General features: G+C 44.7%; 3 protein-coding genes across 5 annotated transcripts in view; all 3 read right to left on the bottom strand.

Annotated features, from left to right (window-relative positions):
- The window catches only part of GLB1 (galactosidase beta 1), a 38,630-nt gene extending 22,671 nt beyond the window's left edge, over window positions 1–15,959 (bottom strand). Inside the window, exons 1-4 of the mRNA XM_034062399.1 lie at window positions 15,826–15,959; window positions 6,298–6,467; window positions 925–1,075; window positions 573–633 (exon numbers count right to left, since the gene is read on the bottom strand). Coding sequence (XP_033918290.1) covers window positions 573–633; window positions 925–1,075; window positions 6,298–6,467; window positions 15,826–15,879 — 436 coding nt within the window. The 5' untranslated portion in view covers window positions 15,880–15,959. The remainder of the gene's footprint in view (window positions 1–572; window positions 634–924; window positions 1,076–6,297; window positions 6,468–15,825) is intronic.
- On the bottom strand, window positions 9,848–15,941 carry TMPPE (transmembrane protein with metallophosphoesterase domain). Of its 2 annotated transcripts, XM_034062404.1 has the most exons (3): window positions 15,826–15,941; window positions 14,191–14,350; window positions 9,848–13,537 (listed from the first exon to the last, which is right to left on the bottom strand). In XM_034062404.1, exon 3 carries the CDS (start codon window positions 13,446–13,448, stop codon window positions 12,132–12,134), a length of 1,317 nt encoding a protein of 438 aa, XP_033918295.1. In that variant the 5' UTR covers window positions 13,449–13,537; window positions 14,191–14,350; window positions 15,826–15,941; the 3' UTR covers window positions 9,848–12,131. The 2 variants fall into 2 exon arrangements, with proteins under 2 accessions (XP_033918295.1, XP_030908155.1); XM_031052295.2 differs by lacking the exon at window positions 14,191–14,350 and having other exon boundaries at window positions 15,826–15,914.
- Window positions 15,960–19,573: 3,614 nt separating the features above from the next.
- FYCO1 (FYVE and coiled-coil domain autophagy adaptor 1) overlaps window positions 19,574–22,170 on the bottom strand; it is a 36,194-nt gene continuing 33,597 nt past the window's right edge. For both annotated transcript variants that reach the window (XM_034062859.1, XM_005152719.3), the window contains exon 18: window positions 19,574–21,815. In XM_034062859.1, coding sequence (XP_033918750.1) covers window positions 21,740–21,815 — 76 coding nt within the window. In that variant the 3' untranslated portion in view covers window positions 19,574–21,739. The remainder of the gene's footprint in view (window positions 21,816–22,170) is intronic.

The raw sequence follows: 22,170 nt of genomic DNA, 5'->3' as shown, positions 1-22,170 counted from the left end.
TGCTCTTATACCTGCTCATACACAGCTATTCCCAGTACTGTTAGCTACAAAATAAAACAGATGAACTTTGAAAACCAGTGTGCCTCACACAGGTTGTTGTAACACATTTCAACAGCAACATGCATGCTGCTAATGTGTACTGTGTTCTTTAAACAGATAACTTACCCCATCATGAGCAGAACTGAAAGCAGATATGATATCCTAATATACACTCTCATAACTGTGTTAATCCCCTATCTCATCTCAATCCCTCCATGTCCATGAGAACCAGACCAGTTGGCTGTTGTAAAACCAAAACCCTCAAAGCTGAGGACTACCTGTCTCTTCCTCAGTGGTGACAATGATTTCTCTCTTGGCACCAGTTTCCATGAAGGTTGTCAATACCTTGGAAACATTCTACCCTACTTTGTTCATTCCATATACTTCTGATCACACACTTCTAATTACAAGTATTACACATTTTAGTTACAAGACGACTTAAGCTGAAATATGAATTACCTAATAATGGCCCCAAACAGCAAGTCACCTTGCTGCTAAAGTGTATTTTTGCTAGTCTTTTCTGATGCCTTTACCTGAATCAGAAGACCTGAGAACAATAGATTTTTTCTCCAACAGCCATGCGGGAAGACCTCCCTGGGAAAGAAAGGGAATCACATCCATGAGCTTTTACTTTTCTTTGAGGAAATGTAAGAAGAATGTAGCTTTTTATCAAAATATATACCTGAAAATTGATTTTCAACAAGTAATAGCTCCCAGTCAAAAAACAAACACAAAGTAAGCTTGTGTTGGAACAAGTCACTTGTATGCATGGATTTTAATACACTAAACCAAGAGTCTTGTCCAAAGTATGTTTGCCTACTTAAGACAGAAATACTTGCATTAGATTTACTCATCAAATGAGGTAACCATTACAAAAGGCTGTACCATGTCCCATTCTGCACAGATGTAAGGTCCAGCTCTCAGGATAACCAGCAAACCAGTCTCGTTGGCAAGCTGCAGGAAATACTCTAGATCTTTGTCACCAGAAAAATCATACACGCCCGACTGGGGTTCGTGGTAGTTCCATGGCACATACCTATGAAAAGAGCAGATCACCTTCCATTAGGAAACTGAGGCTTAACCAGAACTGTGAATAACTACTGCCTGCATCACGCACCTCACATCTGTAATGCTGGCTTGGTCTTCAGATTAGTCAAATACAAGAACATCCCCACGGCTTCTCTGCTGTGAGGTATTTCAGATGGCAGAAAGTGTTAATACTGAAATAAGGCTTAGTATTTCGCAGTATGCCAGCATGAGCAGCAGGACAAAGGAGGTGATCCTGCCCCTCTGCTCTGCTCTCCTGAGACCCCACTTGCAGCCCTGTGTGCAGCTCTGGTGTCCTCAACATAAGGAGCAAGTCCAGAGGAGGCCACGAGGATGCTCAGGGGCTGCAGCACCTCCTGTATGGAGACAGGCTGAGAACATTGGGGCTGTTCAGCCTGGAGAAGAGAAGCTGCGTGGAGACCTCAGAGCAGCTTCCAGTGTCTGAAGGGGGCTACAAGGATGCTGGAGAGGGGCTCTTCATCAGGGACTGCAGTGATAGGACAAGGGGTGATGGGTTCAAAGTGAAACAGGGGAAGTTCAGGTTAGATAGCAACTCATTCACTGAAAAATGCTTCTAGCAGACACCTGCAATTGTTTCAGCTAAATCAGGATGACAAGATATTAACTTCATAACAGTTTCTCACTACCTAAAATACTACTACAGAAAGACAGCAACTACTTATACTCCTTTATCTTTAAGCTACAAGTTAGTTGCTTAGTACAAGTAGCTCATTGTACAAGTTTGTACTAACCTTAGTACGATTTACAACTCATAAGTAAATTACAGGTTAACACAAGAAAAGCATTCCAGTAATTCAACTACACCTTGTAACTTGTTAGTTACAAAAATATAATCATTGGAGAGCTTCATGATGTTTTCCTAGAAATAAGTCTGTGCTTAATAGTGTCTGAGATGAGGAAAAAAGGGTTTCTCCAGCTCCCTTTTGTTGAAGATAGAAAAGCACAGAACCATAGAACCAAGAAGGTTGTAAAAGCCCTTTAAGCCCATCCAGCCCAACCATTCCCAGCCCTGCCAAGGCCACCACTAACCCATGGCACTGAGGCCTCGTCTCCAGCTGTGTGAACACTTGCAGGGACGGTGCCTGCAGCCCTGCCCTGGGCAGCCTGTTCCAATGCCTGAGCACCCTCTGGGCAAGGAATTGTTCCTCAGCTCCATCTAAACCTGCCCTGGGGCAGCTTGAGGCCGTTTCCTCTTGTCCTGTGCCTTGTTCCTTGGGAGCAGAGACCGACCCCACCTCACTCCATCCTCCTGTCAGGCACTTCCAGAAACAGTTTTAATTTATGTCCCATGCATTCCCACTTGGCCACAAAAATCCCACAATTTTTGGTGGAGAATGGAAGCAAATGAAGACAAAACTGTAGGGAAACGCTTTCTTGTGGAATGAATCATGATATAAACGTATTTTAAACACTGGTCTAAAAATTGTTACTAACACCCTTTCATCCCCAGTCTATTGTCTACAGCTAGGAATGGCCTCAAACTAAACCATTTTACTTTGAAATTGTTATTATTAGCAAGTATAATTCCTACATAATGTTGTACAAATTTACAGGCACTTGTTGATGCTGCACTGCTTTAGATACAGAATAGTGAATTTACAAAGGAATGCCACATTCCTTCCACAAACTTGAAACACAGAGTTTCTGTATTTGAGTAATAGCATTTACTCACCATTTACACACAATTTCTAAGCTTTATCCTATAAACTTAATTGTCTTCGGGTCATTTTTCTCTCTCATTTAATCCTGTACATATTTAGCCCCATCTAGTGGTTAACAATTTATCTCCTCCATGCGAAAAGAAACCAAACCCCAAACCAACCACTAACTTTCAGTATTTTCCAGATGTCTTCATATGCCAGATGTTCAGGAACTGCAAATGAGGACAGGTACCCTTGTGTGAGCAGATGCCTCTGCTTGCTGCCTGCTGTGGGCAGGACTGGAGCTCCGAGGACAATACCCATCATCTTCTGGGATGTTACACCAACTGCAACATCAAATTTCAACCTCCTATTTGAAGATTTATGCCTTGATATATTTATAGCTTTAATGTAAGACTAAGCTTCCTGTTGCCTGTCTACTTATATTCTGTTACTGCTTAAGAAGGACATGGAGTTGATGGAGCAATTCCAGAAGAGGCAACGAGGATGCTCAGGGGCTGCAGCACCTCCTGTATGGAGACAGGCTGAGAACATTGGGGCTGTTCAGCCTGGAGAAGAGAAGCTGCGTGGAGACCTCAGAGCAGCTTCCAGTGTCTGAAGGGGGCTACAAGGATGCTGGAGAGGGGCTCTTCATCAGGGACTGTAGTGACAGGACAAGGGGTGATGGGTTCAAACTGAAACAGGGGAAGTTCAGGTTAGATCTAAGGCAGAAGTTCTTCCCTGTGAGGGTGCTGAGGCGCTGGCACAGGGTGCCCAGAGAAGCTGTGGCTGCCCCATCCCTGGTAGTGTTCAAGGCCAGGTTGGACACAGGGGCTTGGAGCAACCTGGTCTGGTGTGAGGTGTCCCTGCCCATGGCAGGGGTTGGAACTGGATGATCTTAAGGTCCTTTCCAACCCAAACCTCCCTATGATTCTGTGTTTCCTGGTGCAGAGAGCTATAGACATATACTGATTTCACCCATCCAAGAGTTCCAGATAAGCTGTGTGCTGACTCACACATCAGCTGAATCATGCATCAAGGCATGGAGCAGAACAGGAAGGAGAGCAGGTCTGGCTTGCTTTCACCACAAGGTATTTAATGTAGGACAATCCTGTAATAAAAGGATCACATTTACTTTGAAGTGGTTAAGCCTCACTGGGACCACCCTGATAAGAACAAAGCTCCCATACTTCAAATCACAACAAGACCCAATCCTGCCACACAAGAAAAGCCACAAGCAACAAAGCCACAGCCTTCAGAGGTGGCCCCAAGGCTGGGAGTCCAAGTACCACATTCTGCCAGAAAGTCTGGCAGTACTACTGCCCTTTGCACAACAACTTCACACAGCTGGGATCTCAGTCCCTTGCTAATAGTTTTACTGACCCAGGACAGAATAGGCAGAAGAGGAAACAAACAACTAAATAATCACCTAGACTGATCTCCATTTTTACCAAAACCACACAAAATCATGGGGCAGTTTATGTTTCGTGTAGCATGAAAAAAGTATTGCTCTATCTTCAATAACCGAGAGCAGGAAGGCATGTAAAAACCTGTTATCTGTCACCAGTGATTCAGCAACAACATCTAAAGCCACAGGTCATGTAACTACAGGGCAATATTTGATAGCTGTATCAGAAACAAACCACCAACATACAGCAGGTTGAGACCAGCAACACGAGGCAATTTCCACTCCTTCCTGCACAGTGGAAGGACAGTAATGGGAAACAGTAAAGCAGAGAGTAAGAGATCTCAACGAGTGAAAAAAGACAAATTGAAGAAGGAAAACCCACAACTTTGTTAGCAGGAGATTATAAAGGAAGAAGGAAGCAAGGGCAGGGGGTACTACCCACAGCCCTGCAGCAATTTTGCTGTTAAACAACAGTGATGGGGTGAACAGGGAGGAATCTGAAAAGACCAGTGATACAGCAGAGACACAAACAGGCAACTTCAAAGGAAAAAGGAAGGGACTGGTTGAAAAAGCTGGAAGTGAACAGAAGGCACTGAAGATATAAGGGGTTTGGAAGGAAGAGGAAAAGAAATCAGAGACATAAGGGAAATATGAGACTCTACAGATCATAAGTCACAGAGCCAGGATCCTGATCTTCCAAGCCAGACATCAAAAAGTATAGTTTTCAAGTCCATGTGAGATTACTTTTATTGCAGCAAAAAATAGTTACATGGGCAATTCCATGTCCTGAGCAAGTGTGTCAACTCCATTGCTCTTACTTGATGAAAGGGAAAACAGGACTTGCTTTATTAGAAAAAAAGCCAGAAATCACCCCAAAATACACCCACCAAACAGTCACTACATCATCACAAGACAGGGAAGAAGGTTAACACATGAAAAAGCCACCCCAACATAGAGAACCCTCAAGGGAAGGGAAGGGAAGGAAAGATGGTGCAAGACTTGCTGAGCAAACACTGGCACTCCATAGCACACAAGCAGCTCCTTGGGGGAGAAGCATTAAGCCTTGGAATGATTTAGGAGAGAAAAATCAACGTGTTTGGGAATTACAATCATTGCTTGAAAAGACTGTCCCTTACATTTGCCAAGCTTCCTTGACAAGGGAAGAGGAGCAGTATTAAAGTGTAAGAGTAAGCTGCATGTTGTTGTGTAATCTGTGCCTCAGAACTAAGTAAAGACAAGGAAGAGATTTGGTATATGCAAATGAAAGCTGTTTAAACACCTAGTTCCCAACTACTCTTCTAAATTTAACCACTCCTGGTGAAGCAGCTTTAAATATTACTGCAGCCTTTGCCAGTATTTTCAAGGCTTCAGGGAGCTATTAGGCTGTATTCAGATGTTACTGGCTCCTCTCCCCTTTTCTGCTTTCCAGGGATTATAATGCAGAGCACATATATCTTGGGTTTGCTGCAGGAGTTGTAACCCTATGGGGAACAAACACTGGAGCAGTTTGTTCCTGAAGGATGCACACCATGGCAGGACCCATACTGGAGCAGCTCATGGAGAATTACAGCCACTGGGAGAGACTCAGACTGGATAAGTTCATGGAGAACTGTCCCGCATGGGAGGGACCCCATGCTGGAACAGGGGAAGAGTGTGAGGAATCCTCCCTGAGGAGGAAGGAGCAGCAGAGACAATGTGTGATGAATTGACCACAAGCCCCATTCCCCATCTCCCTAAGCCACTGTGGACGAGGAGGCAGAGAATTCAGAAGCAAAGTTGAGCCCAGGAAGAAGAGAAGGATGTGGGGAAGGTGTTTTCAGGTTTGATTTTATTTCTCATTACCCTACTCAGATTTGGTTGGTAATAAATTAATGTCTGTTTTGCTTGTCATTAGTGACAGATCTCTCCCTGTCTTTATCTCAACCCACCAGCCTTCTGTTACATGTTTGCTCCCATGTCCAGCTGAGGAGGGGAAGCAACAGAGTGGTTTTGGTGGGCACCTGGTGCCCAACCAGGGTCAACCCACCACAACATACAACTGTTTTGTGGCTGTCAAAGTTCACAGTCCAACAATTTATGTCAGGTTATATTTGCACCCTGGGTCCTACAGGACTATAAATCACTTTGAAAGTCAATACTTACGTTTGAATGGCATCCAGTCCTGCCATCTTCATCTTCAACAGACGGTCCTTCCAATAGTACTGGGGCACACGGGAGTAGTGGATGCTACCCGAGATGTAACGGAAAGGTCTCCCATCCTTGACAAAGCAGTTGCAGTCATAATCAATCCCAAAACTCCTTGGGGGTATACTCTGTGTACCAAAAGAGATAATACACAATATAACCTTTTCCTGCATTGAAAGACATGGAGAACAGCCTATGCAACATCTGTAGGACGTTTTTCAAACAAGTATAAAAAGGTTTGATGGATCAGTCTGGTAAACTGCAGACATTTAAGTCATTAAAAATAAGCAATTTGGGGAAAAGTCCTACTTTAAATACCTTCCAGCTGAGCACAGACAAACCAGTGACTTCAAAAAGAAGCAGGTATATTGAAAGTAAGCATCTGCACTTGCTAGCCACAAGAAAAACACCTTCACTTCAAAAGCATGGGGTTACTCCTCAAGTGAGATGAAGATCTTAATAAGATTCAAATTACTATGACCACAGCAGTACTTTTGCTTTCAAAAAGAAGGGAAACCAAAAGGACTTTTGCTACGTGCCTGGCCCTATGTCTTTAAGAACCTTTAACTTTATTAATCTGAACTTTACTTAAACAAACCTTAACCTCTCACATCTTGCATACATCTTTGGCATCCCCATACTGCGTTTGACCTCTATGTCCCACTGAATACTTGGGGTTTTTTCTTCATGTTTGATGACTTAGCATCAGATTCATTATTGAGCAAGGAAAGATCAGTGGGGGTTTACAAAGTAAAATGAGAGGCAAATAATCAGTTAGTGCTCTGTAGCTATCAGAAAATAAGTCAGAAGTCAGCCAAACAAACCTCATGATTCACTGGAAGTTAATGTTATACTAGTCCAAACGAAACACACCTTTCACTAGTGTAAATGTAAAGCTATTGAAGGAAACTGGCCTTGCTACACCTTGGTCTGTCCCATATGGAAAACAAGGCTTAGATTCTATGAAGTAAAAGCAATGAAACTGAAAGGTAAGGTAAAGGTAGGTCACCATTTAACCCCAGGTGATCCCCACTACACAAGAGCATCCACCAACAGAGGAAATCTGCCCAACAGTCAAGTAGAGACCAACAGACCACACAGTTCTGAAGAACCTTCCCATGAAAGCTCCTCTTTCTGTTAAGTGGTGACCTGCTTTGTTACAATAGTGGGTACAACTACAGGGAAAGGAGATAGAAGGGAATGGGAAGAGTGGAATACAGCAGGCATGTAAAGCTGCAAGCTGCCAGGACAAACTCCTGGCCAACAACTGGGTGCAGCTGCTGACTGAGAGCATATCCTTAGTGCAACACGAGAGCAAAAGGGAGCTGGTGCAGTGTGTCACAGGCCAAAAGAGCAAGAACACAAACTACTGGGCACAGTACAAAGAGCAAAGAAAGCTTCTTGAGAGCTGGAGGATGACACTGCTGAGCAAACATGCCTATTTCTAGACTGCTGTTAAACAGAGCAATTGAGTGACATAACACTACAAACACTTGAACACTACAAGCTCCAAGGAGGAGGAAGACTACAGGAGGTTATAACTGTGACAAAGGCATTTCTTCACAGAAAACCTAAAATAAAGCTATGGAAAGTATCTTAGATGCAGCAACACAATTCTGCAATGCTATTAGAAGAAATAAAGCAGCATTAGGGAAAAAGCACATTGAAAGAGCATTATCCTTGGAAATAAAGGAGGAGAGTCAAAAATAAGTTGCTGGTGTTTCCCTCTGAAAGAGGATTTTAGCCCCCTCATTCAGACGACCTACAGAGGCCTATGGAAAAGACACTTTGCTCCATTCATGGCAGGTAACTGCTGGGAGATTATGAATGTTGAACCAACATCCTCAGGGGACACACACCTCTGTCAGAGCAATAAGACTTGTCATAAAACTATAAGAAGAAGGTATTAACTATGCTTATCATCATTCAACCGGTTGCCATTTAGAAGCCACACTTTTAAAGCTGTGACCATAACTGTACCTCCCCTTTCTTACATATACACTACCTGCTACAGTAGTATTACAGGGTGAGAAGGATGAAACTTCCAGAACACTTGCTGTGACTCATTTCATTTATTGCCCATTGTAACAAACATCCCTTCAGGTTCACTTAGTCAGCATTCTTTTATTGTCAGTGCATGATTCTAGCCATTGCTTGCAGACCAGGGCTTACAACCAAACCCGTTCTCATCATGAATCTAGGCCTGGCTCTGTTAATGCTGTGTACTCACCATTATCAATATGCATGGAATTCCTTCCCACTCTTTCTCCCTAGAAGATGGGGTAGCAGGTCTGCTAGTCCAGTAAGCACATTCAACAGACACAAACTCAGTGTGTACTTTAGGACACCAGGTCATTCATGCCACATCACATTAATGCCCAGCTGAAAATCCAGACCCTTGGAGGCAATGGTATAATGTTGTATCTTACATGCTCAGAACATACCCACGTGGAAAAGAACTACAGAATTTGTCCTTTCTTAAATCAAACCAGAACTTATTTGTGCAACCTTAATATTCTTTCTGCATCAGCCTTAATATTCTTTCTACACCACATCCTCATCTCTTCAAACTGCACTTCTTCCCCCTAGGAGAGGCATGAGGCAAATTTAAGTGGCCTTACCTTTCCCACTTCCCACCATGCCTCACAGTGCTGGCGCAAGACATCCCCAAACTACTCACATCTATCGTCAGTACCATCCCGTTGGCAAACAGAACTAGTGTGTTAGAACAATCCACCATGAACTGTTACAGTAAATACTGGTACAAAAGAAAAAGGTCCTCAGAGGCATCTTTCTTAATAAGCAAATAAAGTTTTATTAAACCCCAACATTTAAAGCATTTGTTATACCACAATTTACATATTTTCAAATCCACTCTATATTGAGTATTTAATGTAATAAATATAACTTCCACAGAGTGATGATACTGTTCTATTCTGGTATTATTCTTGCAGTGGTTAACTTCCTCCCAACCCTTCAATGGGCCTTTTTAGGAAGAAATATATATTCATTTCAGTTCTCCAACTCAAATACATTCCACACACACCAAATAAAACTTCATTACAAACAAAATAAAGCAGCACAGCAATTTTCTTCCCATCTGGAATACTGAACACAGGTCTGCATGGTGAATATTCAAGTCAAATGGAGAAAAGTATGGAGAAAGCCTTGAAGGATAATTAGGGATTGCTGTCAGATTGCACAAGAGGTTAATTCCTCTTACTATCAAAACCAAAGTTGATCTAGAATCCTTTCCATCCATGCTTAAAAAAGGCAAATCAGGAAAAGGCTTTGAAGTATTTTGGCACAGAAAAACAAAACCCATGTGAAGTGATAATCATCAAGGTTTCAGAGGGAGAGACTGAAAGAAACTAATGTAGAAGAACTAAATTCCACTGGGAGTACTCAATAGATTCATGAAATGATAATATGACCACTCCTAAAAGGATGCGCATCTGGTCCTGAAAGGATACACAGAGATCTTCTAAGAGAGGCATGGACAAAGTAACAAGGATAGGGAGGAAAAAGAGAAAAACAATACTAGCAGCTCACTGGGAAACTAATACTACCTAAAACCATTCCCACAAAAGCATCCCGATGAGGAAACTTGCTTAAAAATGTATTCCATCTAATAAATATGACATTATTCACTGTGTTAAGCTTAACACAGTAACAACCCTCCGCCTAACGAGTGAAAAGCTGTCCTCCTGGACCACTGGCCTAGAGTGAATACTCTGCACTACTAAGCCCAGAATACTGCTTTTAACTGAAGGCATGGTGATAAGTAAAGAGAGGGTTACAGGCTATCGAGATTCTCTCTACATAAGAGAGGGGAAAGAACCTCAGCTGGATCCCATATGGGTAGTATTAAATACACATGGAAACTTCAGGATAATTAAGTAGATATTACTGCACAAGCATAAAGAAGTTCATATAGGTGCTGGGGAACAATAATTACCTAGTCCAGCAAGTAAAGCGCCTGGCTGATGAGGTGCTCAGCTCTCATGGACTCCTCCAAGCCTTCCACCAACCTTCCAGCACATGACACATTTGCCCTATTTCTCAATAGGCCTGTAGTAAAAAGGAAAGCTTTTGAAGAGAGGAAGAGGATACAAAACCAGCTTAGCAGTTAGAAACTCTGCCAGGGCAGGGGTGTCTGAAGGCTGTGGATGAAGTAAAACTGAAATGTCACAGACAGAAAAGCTCAACTTCATAAAGCCTGTGGTTTAAATACACCCCACATTCCTCCTGCAAAAGGAGGACAGGAGCTGAAGAACAAACCAGCAGTGTGTCTGGTTCAGGAACACAAGGAAAGCAGGAAAAGATTGAGCACCACCTGGTTTTGCCATCCTCAGTCTCCTGTAGAAGCACAGATCTCTTTCACCACATGCTACATGGGTCTGCCTGAGAGGAACCCAGGTACTGGTGGGCAGAAAGGCAGAGCAAGGGACATCCTGTAGCAACAGCTACAGGCTTCAGAAGCAGGATTCCCAGACTTGTACAGTTCATGGTTTTCATACAGCAACACAGGCGTTGAAGGGGAGAAGAGAGGAAGATGTACAGAAGTCAACTGCTTCATCATCCTGGATGATACACACACATGAATTTACATCCTGGCTTTCTTATATGAAAACAGAGATTAAAAAGCAAGAATTGCATGGAATTATATGCGCAGAATTATATGGATTTGTGTTAAGCCCTTCTAGGAAAGACAGAAAATCTCTATCCCTCATTTTTCCATAGCAGTTGTTCTGCTATGTGCCTATCAGACAACCAGGACATTGATAAGCAAATGCTACTAAGGAGAAGTCACCTGCTGCAGAGTTCAGTATTCTCAAATAGGGCAGCATTTACTTGAAATATTAAAACCTCAAAGTTCAAGCATTAACCCATTTGCATTGTTTTCAAACAGCATCTCCTTACTCTTGTTAAGAGAAAAATCACAGAAGATCAGTTAAGCATCAACAAAGAACGTGCAGAATGAAAAGAGACTATTTCAGCTTTGGATTTTCTGCTTTACATAGGAGGTCCTGTATGCACAGAGAGCAAGAGAAGTTTGGTAATTCCAAGTTTTCTCTCTTATTTGCTTTCATGAGAGCAATTTTAGGCAAGTAATGATCAGATGCCCAGTTATTCTGGGGGAAATGCCTGCAGAAACACAGCTGCTTCACCCTTTGGTATCAGTCTCCCCAGCTTTAGAACTAGAAACAAAATGGATTTCAAGTACTGATGCGTGCCACCTTACTGTACTGGTCACAACAGACTGGAAGCCCTAGCACTGAGAGAATACCCGTAAAACCATTCCCTTCCCAGAACATTCCTAGCAAAAGGCCTCTTGAGTTCACAGACTTTGTGGATACTCTTCAATTGCTTCTGCAAAACATGCACAAATGGTGTCACTGCAGGAGATCAGAACTTCACCTGCCTCATACTGGAGAAGGCAGCTCCTGATGGATAACAAACATTGGAACACGAAGCAGCTGCAGGACACAGATATTGCTGAACACGCAAAGGACACATTGTCTCTGTCACATCAGTGCTATCTTTAAATGCAGAACCTCAATAATAATAATAAACACAAAGAATTAATTTCTTCAGTATTTTAAAATGCCCCCCTTTGTTTCATAGGCCCAAGATACATTTGGTGTTTTCTGCTCACACTTAACAGAACCTGCTGAAGTCCACCCCAATGCATCTTCTCCAGCTTCCCTGAAACAGGGTGGGCTTCCAGAGCAAAAGAGCCAAGATACTGACCAGAAAGGATGGTCCAAGTCTGTCAAATGGAAAAGTCCTCAAGGAGAACGGAGAATTATCTCTGTTATTTCAGCTCTGCTGCCCAGCCTCATGGGTATTCCAAAGTACATTGTCCCTGGGCTGACATACACAAAGGTGTTCTGCCCAACTTGATACAAGCCAACAAAGAATGGATTCAGCAAATAAGCTCCAGCATTTAGTGGGAAAATCTGCCCTCCATGAGTATGGCCAGAGAGAATCAAGTTGATGTCTGGTCTCTCCCGAAGGGCCCACTTGGCAGCAACAGGCTGATGAGCTAACAGCACTATCGCATGCTCACTGCTACAGCCTTCCAGGGCTTGCTTTAAATCCATGCCATGTCCTGAGTAGCGCAAGGCATCTGCTTCGATATCATCAACGCCAGCCAGACAGAACCAATCCTCAGTGCTCTGTGGTGAAACAATCTTCACATTCTCATTATGCAGCGGCCGAATGTTAAATGATTTTAACAGCTCAAACCAGTTGCTAACATCTGATGTGTAGTACTCGTGGTTTCCTGTGACAAAGTAAGTTCCCAAAGGGGAGGCGAGTTCTCCAAGAGGCTCAACAGCAGGTCGGAGGATCTCTGCTTCGGAGTCAGTCAGGTCCCCAACAATCACAGTGATATCTGGTTTTAAAGCCTTAACCATCCTCACAATCATGGCAAGCTTGGTCTTCCCAACTGTAGGCCCCAGATGGATATCTGAAAGCAACACCACTTTCAGGTTATTCATTGTTGGGGACAGCTTGTGAACTGGAACCTCCACAGAATTCACAGCAGGAGGCTGGGAGGCATTTAGCAGCCCCACAACAGTCAGTACAGCAGTCAGCAGCACGGCCAAGACTGGTTTCATCGCTGGTCTGCTCTTGTGGCCAGTGCCTGCCTTAGCGCCTTTCCCAGCCAACAACTTGTAGGCCTGCTCTACAGAGCCTAGAGTAAAAAGGAAGAACATCAGAATAATATAGGCCCCCAAGCAAGTGTAGGCAGCTAAAGAAAAGAAATAGGGCTCTTCTGCAACAAGAAACAGCATCGTAAAGAAGCTTGAATGAGCCAGAGCCAGAAACATGAACACAGCTATTTTCCAGGGCATGAAACAGAATGAGCTGGCAACCGAAGCCCTGGAGAACGTGGTAACCACACTTCTCCACACATGAAGAGATCCTATCAACATGAGTGCATTAGCAAACAGTGCCATCTGCAGCCTCAGGAGCCAGCGCCGCATCCTGAGGTCCAGCTTCTCTGACAGGTAACTCCGCGACAGCATCATGGAGAGGAAAACCACTCCTGCAGCCACTGCAGCCTTTGCTTCGAGGGATGCTTGCTTGAAGGAGATCATCTTGGCTTCCCAACCGGTCCCTTTTGTTCTGCAGGAGTCTCCAGTAGGCAATAATGTGGTTATGAAGGGATGCCTTGGGTCAACGAAGCCTGCAACCAGGAACCAGTATCAGCCCATTTAAAATAGCACAGACATTCCCTTTTTCCCAGCCTGCAATGAAGGACTGTTACTCTGTACATGCTACAAGAGACTGGGGTCATGCAGAATCACTATCATAGAGACAGAGAGGAGACTTCCTGGTGTGGAACAAATCAGACAACTGAAAGCACTGGATTCTGGCAGTCCCCTTTCAAGCTCTCTGCCTGCCTCCCTCAATTCCACCCCCTTTTACTTTTTAATACACTCTTTCCTCATTAAGACTTCCTTATAGTAGATGGCAGCAGATCACAACAGTGATGCAACAAGTCTGGGAACAATCATCACGGTATTTGGAAGCCTCACACACGTTCTGGGACTAAGATGCTCTGCTGTTAACTTCATACACACACATTTTCTGCTCTGCCCAAGCAGCCGGCTCCATCTCAAAAGCAGTTATCACCCCACATCATCCTCATTGAATGCAAGGGATTCTACTAATGCATGTAGTGAAATCCCCATTGGAACAACATCAGATACAACTGTGGGACCAGAAACTTTATGAGATGCAGCCACACATATCCTTGCCTCCAGCTGCAAATAACACTTGCCCAAAGCCCTCAGAACCAGTAGGACCAGTGAAACCACACTGTGCTTGGCTACTCACCTCCTGCTCACTTCCACTACATGCACAGTTCCCAAGGCTCATCAGCTACTCACACATATCCTGGTCTAACAGATGCAATTATGTCGCAAAGGGACTAAACCATCACACACTGCTCCTGCAGAAGTAAAGGGAGCACCAAGTCTAACGCATCTGATTCAGGCTGAAAGTAAATAAGCAAGCACCAGTTATGTTTGAATCCCACCACAATTCCCTGTTTGCCCTGTATTTTGTGCAGAGTTTATAGGGTTTCTGCTAAAGTTTGCACATTTCTAGTTAAAATAAACCTACTGGTCTTTCACAGCATACAGTAGAGACAAGGCTGAGATGACAAAGTGCTTTATTTAAAGCCACACAGCAGCATACACACACTATCAAAACCCTTCTCTCTCAGCCCACACTTGACTAGATGAAAAGCAGTCTTTACAGCCAGAAATACCTCAGAACTAGGGCACAACAAGCAGCCTCGTGGTGCCCTGCAGCAAGCTTCAGCCCCTTACTCTACAAACCCATTTGCTTACCTGCAGCATGTACTTCCCCAAGCTCATTTCAGAGCACATCAGTACCTCTGTGATGATAAAACCCTGCTCTGTTTTGGGGATTAGACCAGGTTTTAAGGTGTTTGCTCAGGGAGCTGTGGGTTGGTTGAGCATCATCAGCCCTCGTGGTTGGTACAAAACTGCTCTATTTTACACATGTTCCTCCACAGGGAATCAGAACCAGGAAGATGAGAGCATAGGGAATACCTTACTGGTCTGAGCCCACAGCCCCTCAAGACAACAGGCCACATTCTGCCTGGGTAACAGCAGTAATACAGGCTGCTTAAGGAAACAACCTGATCCCGGCCGCTGTCTGGGGCTGCTCTCCTCACACTCCAGCTGACAAAGCTCCTACATCAGGGATGCTGGAAGGCAAATCCTTGCCTGGTCCTTTTTGGATGGTTTTAATTAACCCAATGTATTTTAATTTGGCTCTATATGCTTTTGAGGTATTTTCATAGACTCATAGAATGGTTTGGGTTGGAAGGGACCTTCACAGCTCATCCAGTCCAACCCCTGCAATGAGCAGGTACATCTACAACCAGACCAGGTTGCCCAGAACCACATCCAGCCTGGAATGCCTCCAGGAATGGCTCATCCATCACCTCTCTGTACAACCTGTGCCTTACCCGTCCATCACCTACCAAGTAAACATCAATACTGGGCTTCAAGCCCCAGCCACAAGGCTGCCATAGCAAATACAGGGACACAGTATGTGCCTGGGCACCTGCTATGGCACCCACTGCCCCCAGCACAGCACTGAGGGACCCGGGAAGCGCAGGACAGGCTCCAATCCCTGCACACCCCCCATCAGAGCACACTTCCCATGGGATATCCTCCGGGATCCCGGTGTGTTCCCCGCAGCGATGCAAAGGCCGCACCGCCCGCTCCTCAGCGCAGGCAGCGAGGCCCCGGTGCGGACGAGGGCCCGGTGCGGGCCAGGCCCCGGTGCGGACCAGGCCCCGGCCCCCACGGGCTCCGGGTACCAACACCCGCGGCCACCGGAGCCGGTTAACGCGAAACGGACCGAACCAATGCCCCCTCCATCCCCGGGGGTAGACATGTCCGCCCGGAAACCCCCGGAGGACAAGGCACTCACCGCGGCCCGGAGGATGGCGGCCAGCCCGGCCCAGGGGAGCAGCAGCCGCAGCATGACGGGAGGTGGGAGCCGGGACCGGCCGCTCCTCAGCCCCGTGCCCCGGGATAAGGCGGTGCTGCCGGAGCGGAACGGACGAGGGCTCCGTCAGGCCCCGCTCCGCCCCGATAAAGCCTCGTCAGGGCCCGCTCCGCCCCGCTCCTCTCCCCGCCCGCAGATGGGCCTGCCCCGGGTGCCTGCAATGGGACAGGGAACAAGGAGCTTTAGAGGCTGGAATTGGGTGGTTTATAGATCGATAGAACCGTGGTTTATGGCTTGCAAAGTGTCTGCAGGTGGGAAGGATGGTCTGCAGGGTCATCTTGTCCCTGCTTGTCGGCAGTAACACAGGTGCCTTGGGGAAACAAGGAGCAGCTGCGGGGTCTGCCGTGGGCAGGCTGGTCTGCAGGGTTCTGAGCTATAGAAAGGTCCTAAATAATGGGATTTGCTTGGGTGGGGGAGGCACTGAGCTCACCAAGTGCAAACGTGCTCCTCATAGAGGACATGGAGTCTCAGGTGATGTGGGTTTAGGGTGAGACATCCCTGCCTGTAGCAAGGAGTTGGAACTGGATGATCTTAAGGTCCTTTCCAACCCAAACCAATGTGGGATCCTATGGCACTGGATCACAGCCACACACAGAGGGGCTGTTGAGCCTGTTTGGATAGAGGCAGGTGAATGTCCTCCCTTTACCTTGGTAGGGGAAAACAGGTACGTTAAGAGATAGATCTAGTGCAAGATCTAGTGAGGAAAGTAAACCTCTAGGTTAGCCTCAGCAGAGGGTGGAACCCCCAGTTCTGGTCTGTTTCTGCACAGTCTGTTGGGTTTTAAGCTCAGCACAAGGAGCTCCATGTGCCTCTGCCATTAGCTCACACACTGAATTAGGAGGAGCTTAAAAGTCAACCCCAAAATGGGCTCAAAAGTGAGTGTGTAGAAGGTGAATGAAGACACAGAAGAGATGCTGATAGTTTTCATTTTCCCACTTAAAGCAAACCCAAAAGAAGCATTACACTTGTAAGTTCTCTTGGTGAGCACAAAAGCAATGTATTTGTAAGGCAAACAGATGCTTAGTTTTGTAATGACATGAGCTGGAGGGACGTGACAGGTTCATGATCCAGGCTGGCAGTGCAAGAACTGAGCCCATCGTCTCTGCTTTGGTTTGAAATGAATTACCTGGAGACATCCCTGAGCAAGGGTACAAATAGGGAACCAATCTGGGAAGAGGGTTTGTAAGGTTCACATTGTGCTGCTTCTGTTCCCACCAATGGGGTAAAAATGGTGGTGGCATCAACTGTGTTCACGGAATAAGTGGGACATGGCAGAAAAGGAACAAACAGGATGAGCAGCTGCCCATGTTCTGCTCTGGAGACTCTTAGGCCAGTGGAAGTGAAGTGGGTAGCTTAAGTTACATTTATTACTTTGCTTCCAGGGAGAATTAAGCTAAGTTTAATTAAAGTCACTGAAATACAGAATGTGAAGGCTCAGATTCATGAAGGAGAGACCAAAAGACATGAAGATCCTTTGCACAAGAGGCTTTACCTATGAGCATGCCTTTACCATACTGCAGTTAATGCAGCTCTCCCAATGAGGAATGACTGCGTTACCACTGAGGCTGGAATTAGGGGTATTTCCATGGATCCACTTGCAGGCAGCCATGTGTCATGCACTGCACAGAGGTACCATCACATACAAGCCTACACACACTGCAGGAGGAGTTCCAGCATGACAACTGGTTATTGAGGGTACAGAGACACCTTAGCAGGGATTTCGCAGTTGAGCACCCGAGCTCCTTCCCCTTGGAAGGGGGTGCCATGCTGCTGATGCTGGAGTGTGGTGCCCAGTCACAGCTGAGCTCATCCAAAAGCAAGCCCAAATCATTGTTTTCTCCATAACTGGAACTGAGCCTGAACTGTGATTTGGAAACTTTCTTGGAGTGTGAGTGGCATGATCATAGAATCCCAGGCTGGTTTGGGATGGAAAGGACCTTAACATCATCCAGTTCCAACCCTGCCATGGGCAGGGACACCTCACACTACCATGTCACCCAAGGCTCTGTCCAACCTGGCCTTGAACACTGCCAGGGATGGGGCAGCCACAGCTTCTCTGGGCACCCTGTGCCAGCGCCTCAGCACCCTCACAGGGAAGAGCTTCTTTGCTGGTGGCTCTGAGCCAGCAGCACACAGTGCTATTTCCTCTAGCCTGGGGTCCAGCTCATGCAACACTGATTTAAGGGTCTGCTGTTGCTCTGTGGTGCTGTACAGATGTGGCCCTTCTCTACCAGCATCACAAACTGGTTCCTGTTTTCCTTATCTCACTTGCTCAGAAGCAGAATCATACAATCACCTGATGGATCCTCCAGGCAGAGCTCTCCCTACAAGACAGAAAAGGGACACACAATCTCAGTGATAGAGAGTTTTATTTAATTCCTGAGGTTAAAAAAGAAGGAAAAAAGCATCAAGAAACATCCCAGTACACAACCGTCTACATCTCTGTAACTGTACAGACACTGGGACATGTAAATCTCTCTTTCCCCTATCTGAAGCATGAAGTTTGATGTGAAAAGGGTTTGCAGTTCTTTGGCAGTTAAGACCAAAAGATGCTTCTGAACATGTTACAATCTCAGTGACTGAGCATAACTAAAACTATAGTGCAATTTCCATTTTCAGTAGCAAAGTCAGGCTTTTGTAGCTTTGCTGTCTTGTAACGCGGTACACTGTGGTGCAATACATCTCTGTGGCTTGTCATAAAGCAACATGAAGTAACGCTGAGTAAAGGAACACTGTCATTTCTTAAAGCAACTGCATTCTTTCCTTCACATAAACCTCTGCATAACAACAAATATTAGTCTCCATTGCTCCAGCACCCAGGAAAAAACCCAATTGCTTCTGCTGACCTCTTTGTCACATGAATGTGACATCCCCTTCAACTAATTTCATCAGCAGTTTTAAAAGGGCTTTACTATTGGCTCTGCACATCCTCTGAGGTGGAAAAGGCTCCTTCTAATTGACATGATGGGATTCCTGTTCTTGAACAGTTACTCGGAGCAGCTGCACTCCAGCTCACTTGAAGTACTTTACCAGCCTGAGTATTTAAACCTTTGCATCTTTTCTCCCTCTTAAATAATCTCCTTAGTTAAAAGCAAACTTTTCATCTTTAAAGTCCAGGTTCTGGCTCCCTCTCTTAGTGTCCTCTTTCAGAGAGCAATAAAGCCCCATAAAACTACTCTCATGGGGCAGGAAAACCTGAAGGTACCATAACAACACAAATACTAACTAGAAACAATCCAGTGCTTTTATTCCCCTCCTCATCTGCTTCAGCCAACCTCAGGACTGCTTACATGAAAGGCTTGCAAGGAAACACCTGCCTTACTACATGGAGGCAACCACTTGAAGAGCTAATAACCTTCAAAATACTTAATAATACTTAAAATATACTTAAAACAATTAAAAATACTTGCCAGAGGATGAAAAAAGTTAAGAACTGGGATGCAGAGACGAAATCAAGAGGCAAATCTGTCAAAGAGCTTTGAATGGAGACATTTCAGATACTTTTGAGCAGAGATATATGTCCTATTTTGGCCTAAGATACTTGACAGTGTCCCTTTACCTTATATTTGGCATTTTAAGAAAGATAACCTAGAAAGATTAGTATTCTAGTTAAACCAACAGCAAAATGCTTTAGAAAACACACCTGAAAGCTTAAAGGAAAACTTCAGGAGGCAGCAGAGCATATGGTACACATTTTTAAGCAATAAATAATCTTTCCTTGTCTAATTAAATATAAAACATAGCTTCAACACTGAAATCTGCCCTAATTCATCAACCGATCCATGTGCCGGTTATTGCCTGTTTATTGCCCACTTCAGTCTCTTGTCCATCTCACTGCCACGCACACAGCCAGGTCAGGGTTTAACTGCCTTGCAGCCTGTGCCCTCAGGAGGGGAGTAAACCAGTTTGCACCTTCCACTGGTGCCTGGCAGAAGCTGGGTGCACACCACCAGTTCCAGGAAGAGGCATCTGAAGGGAAGGCTATTGATGAGCTGGATGAACCAGACACCTAAAGCTAGGTGCTCCATGAAAAGGAGCCATCCTTTCACTATGTTTTCCAAGATAACTGGATTTATGCATTGTTAACAACTGGAATGAATGATCAGCAACCTTCAGCTTCACCTGCAGTATTCTTTCCTATAATCAGAATTTCCCTCTACCTTGGCTGCTGCTAGGTAAATAGAATCACAGAATCAACTTGGTTGGAAAAGACCTTAAAGATCATCAAGTCCAACCATTGAATCTCCAATACTTGTCCTGTGAACTCCACCTTTTAAACAACCTTTTGGTGTAGGAGATCCCTATAGTTATAGCCTAACTATAGTTATAGTCAGATCCCTATAGTTAATGGATCCAAATCCCTGCCCTTGTTTTTGCACTTGTAAGATTTGCCCCTTTCCTCTCCCCTAAATTGTCTGCTTCAGCTTGTGCTGTTCTTTCCCCTCATGGTTTATTTGCTGTCTCCCACCATGACCCCTTGTATACCAGCCACCAAGAGACTACAGGGTTCCTGGCAGGCTGTGCTGGCCTTCTACTAAATGCTGTGCTAAAACCTTCCAGGTCTGAGGTTTCCTTGGGAGAACATCATGAGAAGTCAAAGACACCTAAAATGATGAGGAAGGCTGTTCAGGAGAAAGAGCTTTTCTTCTTTCTCCTGTCAAATGTTTTGCCTTTCCATTAGAACACAGGATTTTTAATGAGAAAACCCCTGCTTTTGGATATTTTGACAAAAAGTTGAAATTCTATATAGACAGCAAATGGCTTGCATGGCAATGCTGCATAAATGAGAACCCAGCCTTCCCTAAAAGGCAGGATTGAGAGCCAGCTTTATCCCCAAATCTGAGACAAGGTTAGCAGCTGGCTAGGGCAAGTGCACGGGGTAGGAAGGGACAGAATACACCAACAATGGGTGCAGAGCTCATGGGGCTGGATATGCATTTGGGTATGGATGGATGTTCTGAGACTGATTCAGACATTATTGCTACGTTCCATGTGTTCCAGAGAGAGAGAGAGACACTGCTGACTTCCTCAGAAACTGTGCTTCTCTGTGAATGCTGATGACTAAGGTGCTAAAGCAGGAAAAGGGAATGCTCCTTTTCCTAATACCACAGTGAGCAGTCCATTCTGCAAATGACACTCCTGATTCTGCTGCTGGTACTCACCATAAGCACTGGTTTCAGTGCACCAGCTTACAGATGCTGGTGAGAAAAAGTGAAAGGAGTTGCTGCTTCCTGTTGTGTTGGTTTGCAACTGGCATTCAGTACCACAGCATTTTTAAAAGCCAGGTAAGACTTACCAAATCTTATCCCAAAATGTTAAGAATCCCCTATGTTTCCTAGTTATAAAACATGGAAAAGATAAAATCTTCCAGATGGATTACTCTATATGCCTGTGAAGACTGAAGCATGGCATACTTGCTGTTCTGACTGCAGGAGCAGCAGAGCAGAACATAAGTGGTTATATTTACTCCTCAGTGAAGAGGTCAACAAAAATACACTTTTTTTCCTCTTTAAATTTCCTTTGGAAGGAGATTTTTGGAAGCAATTAAAATGTCACTTGGCATTAACACTCCTCCACACTTGGTTTTCTCGGCACTGAAACTGATTCTCGACCTGTTAAATCAAAGTACATGGCTTTTCAGCAACCTGTACACAGTACAGAACCATTAGTGTTTCTAAAAAGGCTTCTGTTTTTAGTGTATACACATTCTAAGTGCATTATAACTATTGCATAGTTTCAAAGTCTTCAAACGCAGTGGTAATCGTAATGCTTCTGTGCACATAAATAAGACCATTCCTTAAAAAATTCATTTAAAATAACACAGTGTAAGTCAAGGCTATGGAAGATCACTTCCATCATAGATGACAGGTCGCTCGACAGCCAAGTGATAGAACACTCTCTTTGAGATAAACCTGGCAAGGGAAGAAAAGAGAGAAAGATAACCATGTTAGCTGAAGACAATTAGACAGGAAGCCTTAAAAATCCATTCAGGCTTTCAGCTCATACACAGGCAAAACACTGACTGTTGTTAACAAAAAGCATGCCTGTGCAAGGGCTGTCAGGGCTGTTGTTAAGTAAGGTGACAATCCTGACTTAACTGTCTTGGAAATAGTCACAAGTGACAGGCTTAGTTCTGTTTACCTTCCCAGATGTTGAGACAGAAGGGTGGAATGCTGGTGGGGGGAAGTTTAAAAACAAAACAAGACCAAGAACCAAAACTCAGGCTGAAGATCTTCTGGCAGGCTGGGATCAATTCCTCATACTTAC

This window comes from Melopsittacus undulatus, chromosome 1 (genome assembly GCF_012275295.1).
Source record: "Melopsittacus undulatus isolate bMelUnd1 chromosome 1, bMelUnd1.mat.Z, whole genome shotgun sequence".
Classification (NCBI taxonomy): domain Eukaryota; kingdom Metazoa; phylum Chordata; class Aves; order Psittaciformes; family Psittaculidae; genus Melopsittacus; species Melopsittacus undulatus.
The sequence above is the reverse complement of the archived record's forward strand: the minus strand, read 5'-3'. Positions and strand labels throughout refer to the sequence as shown.

Bases quoted from the DNA above. Each gene is read 5' to 3' on its own strand.
- TMPPE (XM_034062404.1), bottom strand. From the start codon at position 13,448: ATGATCTCCTTCAAGCAAGCATCCCTCGAAGCAAAGGCTGCAGTGGCT.